General features: G+C 36.3%; 1 protein-coding gene across 4 annotated transcripts; it reads left to right on the top strand.

The window, feature by feature from the left end:
• Positions 1-279: 279 nt before the first annotated feature.
• LOC113356858 lies at positions 280-5,550 on the top strand. 4 transcript variants are annotated; one of them, XR_003363265.1, is made up of 6 exons: positions 280-494; positions 603-952; positions 1,127-1,510; positions 2,897-2,987; positions 4,800-5,093; positions 5,182-5,549. XR_003363265.1 is itself a non-coding variant. In XM_026600088.1 (4 exons), the coding sequence occupies exons 1-4, from the start codon at positions 380-382 to the stop codon at positions 2,930-2,932; spliced, it is 885 nt and encodes a 294-aa protein (XP_026455873.1). In that variant the 5' UTR covers positions 280-379; the 3' UTR covers positions 2,933-3,145. The 4 variants fall into 4 exon arrangements, 1 of the variants encoding a protein (XP_026455873.1); XR_003363264.1 differs by having other exon boundaries at positions 4,800-5,550; XR_003363266.1 differs by lacking the exon at positions 4,800-5,093 and having other exon boundaries at positions 5,182-5,546.
• The last annotated feature ends 1,162 nt before the right edge of the window (positions 5,551-6,712 follow it).

The following is a 6,712-nucleotide window of genomic DNA, read 5'->3' as shown; positions in this document are numbered from 1 at the left end:
GTGGTGGTGGTAATCGGCGGTGGTGGGCGGTGGTGGTGGTAATCGGTGGTTGGTGGTGGTGATAATCGGAAGTGGTGGTGGTGGTAATCGGCGGTGGTGATGAGGAGGTGGCGGTTATATATACATGGATGGTTATTAGGTTGGTTTTAAATTAAATTAGATTAAGGGTAGGTTAGTCATTTCAACATTTTAGGAACCCCTTATCATTATAGGGAAGGTGACCTAATAAAACCATGGTCCCCTCAAAAAAACCATGGTCCATAAAAAATCATTCAAAAATGGAGTCACAACCCTTCTCAACTAGTCCATTTTCCCTCATTTCTCTCTCTACAGTTTCCTCTTTCTTTCTTTCTTCTTCTACGGCGTCTGATCTTTGACTATGGGGATACCTCAACACCAATTCCTGCAACAGCAGCAGCAATCTGGACCAATTAATTTCTACAACTCCTGTAGTAATCTCGTTGATCAAACTTACCCGCAGTACATTCCTCCATGTAAACACCCCTAATACTCTTATTCCTATGGTATTGATATTTTTGTTCGTAATCTCTTTATAAATTTCATATACGGTTTCTTATCTGTTTGTATTTTCTGGTCTTTAGTTCATGTTCCTGGTTTGGCTCCTGGCGATGTCTTCGATGGAGGTGATTTGCAATGGGCTAATGGTGTGGAAATTTCTAGAAAAAGATTAAAAGAACAGGATTTCCTAGATAATAATAATAATAATCGGTATTACGACAATATCAACAATCATAATAGTAATACTAATTCACAGATTTCGTCACTAGATTTCTTACAAACTCGACCAGTTTCTACGGGTTTAGGTTTATCTCTTGATGATAGGCGTAATGTTACATCTGGAGAAACTCCAGTTTACTCTTTCTTTGATGATGAAATTGATCGTGAGTTTCAGAGACAAGATGCTGAGATTGATCATTTCGTCAAAGTTCAGGTACTGAAGGTTTATTGAATTTGTATGATTCTTGTGACTTGTGAGAGCATATGTTTTTGATATCCTAGTCCTTAGCAATCAATATTAGGATCATATGGAACTAGGGTTTTGTTTTAGATAGTTTTTTGAATTTTAGTTTAACTAAGAATTCTCGAATTTTGGTTTTGTATTTAGGGTGAGAGACTGAGACAATTGATCCTTGAGAAAGTTCAAGCTAACCAATTCCGAACTATTGCACTTGCGGAAGAAAGGATAGCTCAAAAGCTTATAGAGAAAGAAGCGGAGGTGGAACGCATTGATAACAAGAATAATGAATTGGAAGAACAAATTAAACAGTTAATTGCAGAAGCGGATGAGTGGAAACATCGAGCAAAGTTATATGAGAATTTTATTGATACACTTAAGTCCAATATACGGCTAGCCCAAAATAGAGATGTCAAAGAAGGGTGTGGTGATAGCGAGGTAGACGATGCGGCATCATATTGCAATAACGGAGCTATTGATTTCCATCTCATTGGCAACACAAACACAGAATTCAAGGAGTCAATGACTTGTAAGGTTTGCAAATTAATCAGGTTTGCATGCTTTTGTTGCCTTGCAGGCATCTATGCTTGTGCAAGGATTGCGAGAGTAAGCTTAGTTCTGTCCCTTATGTCAATGTTCTAAATTATTGGTATGGAAATCTGTATGTAATCGAAATCTTGGATGCTATTGATGCTCACATTATATATACACCAGTCTCCAGTATTGTGTAGTTTCATTACCTCTAGTCTACCTTATGTTTCTGCTTGTCTGATTTCTCATATCTTGTTAGTGTAATTGACTAATTTCTTATAAAGAAGTTGTAGCACTTGCTGAGTGAAGTTCTCCTAGTACCTCGTTGCCATTTCTTCATTTTTAATAATGATTGCGTGTTTCACTATTTAGTTCAATAGTGAGTATAGATTTACTGCTTGATCTGAAATTGAGGTTTATGGAAAATATGCTGCTGCAGTAGTATAATATTCTTCTGATTGAGCTATCATATTTCTACGCCTGAGCTTGTTTAAACAAGACTGCCATTGGTTGGAAGTGGATAGAAAGGATATTGGGGGGTCAATTGCAAAAATGGCATGACTATCTGGTGGGATAATTTGAGTGACACATAGGTGCTAGGTGATGGTGATGAGTAGATTAGCTAATAGAGCCATTCATATTTCTTTACAATAAACCAATAATTCGTGAACTAATGCGAGTTTATCAAACATCATAGACGGCATTAAGGGCGCCTGGTTTAACTTTTTGACCAGGAAAAAAATACGTGGCCTAGAAAGCAACTGTCATATTATCAAGGATACCTACACACATGAGTATTTTGAACTGCATGTATCACACCTAGAAGGCCTGTAGTAGGAAAATACATGATTTGTCAAAAAATGATAAATCCCGCTGACTTCCTAAAGAGTGGAAATGGTTCAAACAACATCTGTGGATTAGTTTAATTTAGTGTCTGCAGCATGCATGGACTGAATCTTGGTGTGTCTTTGTTCTGTTGGTGGTTCAGTCTTGTGGCTATGTTGCCATTTTATCCGGAGGCCTATATCTATAATATAAGCTATTCTGTGCAAGTTTTGCAGTGATTTTGTGCCCCTATTAAAAACTTGATACTATCCCCCTTGCACTAGCTGTCGAGTGTCAACTCTTTTTAGTCAGTGAGTCTGATTAACAACATATCTTGCTTATAGTCCTTGTACTCTCTCCTGTATTCGGAACTTGTACGTGTTTGCTGTTATTGTTTCCGATATGTATATCATTTGAATGGTGATGTTATCTGCTCAACCAGTTGAATTGGTTATTTTACTTGTCCGTTAGAATTTTCAATCAGAATAAGTGAACACACAATGTTCTTATATGTTAGATTGACCTGCGCGTAATTATACTAACTAATTTGTTTTGGTGAATTAGTTAATAGTAGATTCGACAAGCTGCATCCAGAACTAGCCCGGCATCGCCATTAGGAACTACCAGTCTTCGCGCACTATCTCCAATTTTAAAGGTACTCAGATTACTTCTTAACCTCATGTAGAAAATGATAATAAGCACTGTACTCATCTAAGTGTTAGTTCATTGGTACCATGCATTCGTTACATACATCTTAGATGGCTAATGAGAGACTTGATCACCGAAAATCATTCTATGTCACATATTCCACCATTTCACCAAAAGCTGAAAAATGAACTTCTATCCAAATGAAATGCTTTTGTTTGCGTTATCATCCGAGTGCGTTGGCTAGCATTTAGCAAGTTTTATGCTACTTTAAACAAAAGAGAGGGATTTGTAATGAGATTTATCTACTTTATTTTCCATCATTCCGTTATCCAGGACAAAAGAGGGTTTGTACTTAGCTTCTATGGCTAAATCATCTTACATCCTTACTCCCCCACCACCACCGTCTCGGCACCCCCACACCACCACTATCACCACCCATCAAGTCTTCTCACATGGCTTTGTCAGTCTTCTTTAATTCAAATGTTTCATACCTAAACCTTCTTTGTTTTCATAGATTTACAAAACACTCATTACAGTTGAAACAAATCTTTAAATGCAGTGATTTTCGTTAAAGGTAGATCCCGTTTGGATTCTAAAATGATTTTGCGACTCAGCAATGTAATATATCATTGTCTACTTTTATAGGAGTATCAATTTTGTTCTTGAAATTAGTTGTTTTGTCATGAATGATTAAGAGTTTCCTCTTTAATTAAGTTCTAAGATTCTACTTTCTTGATTATTATCAACCTGCTTAAAACATCATTTTAGCCTAGGTCTTATTTTTGTATTTTGGAGCTCTTCTTACTTCTGAATTATAAGATTTTGTGGGGTTGCAAAATATGTTTAGGGTACTCTGCAGTTTCAGCACTCGGGACTTTGTGACAGTAGAACTGTAAATAACATTTTCAATTCCACCCAAACTAAAATTCAGAAAGTAAACCCAATGTTCATAATTATGCGTCTTGTATCTATAACAAACCCATGATACCAGGTAATCATTCATGAAGGACTTCTGCAAATCGTATTATCTCGTTTTTGTAGTATGGGTCACTGTAATCAGCTTTTCAGGATTACAAATTCGAAAATCTTTTAGTACTGTAATTGCTATCAGCTGTATATAGGATAGGGTTCAATCGTAATTATGTTTATCTCTCTTTTTCGTTTCCATAAAGTTGACGGAACTTTAGCTAGAGGCGATAACAAAATAATTATGGCGTTTTTCATTCTTGTTTCTTCATCAATAAATACATGGCTAGAGAAAAAATCATCAACCTTTTCAGGTTCTTTTTTCTTTTAAGATGTTATTTTGAAATTGGCTGTTATCCAAAATTATTGGAAATGGAAGACAACTGATTCAAGATCACATATATATTAAATAATCATGAAGATTTATGTGAAATCAAGATCATGGTTCCAATAATAAGAAAGCAGATTGGGAAATCTAAAACTTTACCATAAAGACAGTGGTGGAGTAAATGCAGGGTAACTTTTCTGTGGTTCAAATATATAATGATATGTTACTTAATGATGTTTAATTATGTTGCATTGAGCTTTTTTCCTTTTCTGGCTTACTGTGTTACCAGAGTATGAGTATGTGAGTATCGTTAGTATTTGTTACCAGAGTATTCGAAAATTTGGGTTAAGAATTGTATGTGATATGTTTAGCACTTTAGCTGATATGAATTTGCATTGTGAAAACAGGAATTGGTATGTGAAAATAGATGTATTCGTTTGGATATTGGATACAGATTTGAATATTGTTTCATCTGTATTCTTAAGCATCGAATCTGACCGAGTTGAGTAACTTATGTTCAATCAGATTAGGATGGCACCGAGTCGTCCACGTTTGTTGTTTCACTAGGTGGAATGATGTTTAGACCAACTCGGAGCCAGCACCTGTTCATCTTTCCTACCAGATTAAAACAAAAGGAACACAAAATCTTACGTTGTGTTTAGAGAAGATAAAGAAGTAGGGTGGTGCAAGCAGTTCAGCTTTTGTACAAAAAGAAGACCCTACGAGATTTCAAAAAAAATACTACAAAGCTGTATGCAGGAAAACAACATGTGCACTAATGCATGTTTTGCTAAAATTATCCATCAAGATTCAAATACTGTATGGTACAGTAACTACAGTTCATGTTCTGCAAAATCATTTAGATATCAGACTGACTGAGAAGGATGATACAATGTCTCTTCTGCAGGCTGGTGAGGCAGTGGAACCTGAGTTCAACACTTATCGTCATCCGATCAAAAAAATTGTGATAATCCCAGAAAAAATGAACTTCTAGTTAATCCTTTGAAGTCCGTACTACATCTGTATACGAATACGACCGTCCACCCATATTACGCCAGTATAAAATCCTAAACGGCAAGGTAAAAAAGATGAATCGACACCTCACATTGGAGAGAAAAAGATAGATGAGGACAAAAGAGTTGCACAGAAGAAAGGAGAAAGCGCCCTGTAAGAATTTTCCATTGTTCAAGTAAAGATGCCCCTCTTTTTAAGTATCTGTAGTATTTTTATGTGTGTAGCTCTTACATCTGAGACCAGTCCATTCTTTAATTATTTCGACTGTAACAAGCACTAGTGTAGTTTTTGTCTTTCCTTGGTTTGAAATAGCAATTTGGATTTTAGTCGTGTTTTATATGGTTTAATGGAAAACCCACAGTCTGATTTCATGTGATGGTTATGAGAACACTGGTGGGTATCACTTCCAAAGTTCCAATTCTGCTTTCTGAGAAATATTAAAACTATACGGTTCTTATTTCAAAATGGAAAAGATAATTGTCTGATAATGCTTGGATAATCATATAGCTAGATTGAAGATAATACAGTAGAAGGGGTACAAAGTTTTTTCTCGCTTATTCTTTGATACCGAAAGAGCGTTCCTTGAGCTTTATTTAGGCAACACAAGCTATTTATTTTCTTGCAGCTGTTTGGTGCCAATGACAGTCACGGTTGTGTTCATGTCAAAGTTATATGGGTGGGTGGTGTCCTGGTTTATACAAATATAGTATTGATGTAACGGTCACGGTGATTTTCACCTGCCTTTGGTCCATAGCACACTCTCAAATGATGAATAACGGATCTGGTTGCAAACAGTGGGCATGAAGAATCTTGGACAAGTATCTCATTGTCCTTTCAAAGGACATAAAGAAAGACCTTCTTTGCAGATATTCGATGTTTCAGAGATCTAATAAAAATCAGTTCAAATACAAACACAACAGACATTTAGATCATTCGAATCTACAGAAGCAACTTGAGTGAAAGAATATAAAAGAAACAATATTCACCAACAAACATGTGCATAATGCACGTGATATTAATTTGTAAACAAATGTGACGATTTAGAGAAATATTTAGTTTATGGAAAGTGGTAATGGAGAATCAGAGAAGCTAGTAAAGAAAATAAACCAAATAGCAAAAAGACAGTCCCCCCCCCCCCACCCCCCCCCCCCCCCCCCCCCCCCCCCCCCACCCCCACACTCACGATATGTAAAAATGTTGCCTTTGGAGAAAAAGAAAGAAAAATGGAGGAGGGAAGAAGAAAAAGATGAAGAAGAAGAAGGAAGAAGAAGATGCTTTACCATCTGCTGCCATTGGGACTTGAAGCCTAACCCTATTATTATTGGTTTTTTATTTTTACTATCACCGGTACATTTGATGCTTCTTTCTGGACACTAAAATCATCTTTGTGAAGGATCAAGATCAACCACGAATTTGTATTATCT

This window comes from Papaver somniferum, chromosome 3 (genome assembly GCF_003573695.1).
Source record: "Papaver somniferum cultivar HN1 chromosome 3, ASM357369v1, whole genome shotgun sequence".
Taxonomy (NCBI): Eukaryota; Viridiplantae; Streptophyta; class Magnoliopsida; order Ranunculales; family Papaveraceae; genus Papaver; species Papaver somniferum.
The sequence above is the reverse complement of the archived record's forward strand: the minus strand, read 5'-3'. Positions and strand labels throughout refer to the sequence as shown.

What these genes read in the sequence shown, in the direction of transcription:
- LOC113356858 (XM_026600088.1), top strand. Translation starts at nt 380, where the DNA reads ATGGGGATACCTCAACACCAATTCCTGCAACAGCAGCAGCAATCTGGA. An exon ending in CCCGCAGTACATTCCTCCAT is followed by an intron (nt 495 to 602) that starts GTAAACACCCCT and finishes TCTGGTCTTTAG; the next exon opens with TTCATGTTCCTGGTTTGGCT. An exon ending in AGGAGTCAATGACTTGTAAG is followed by an intron (nt 1,511 to 2,896) that starts GTTTGCAAATTA and finishes TTGGTGAATTAG; the next exon opens with TTAATAGTAGATTCGACAAG.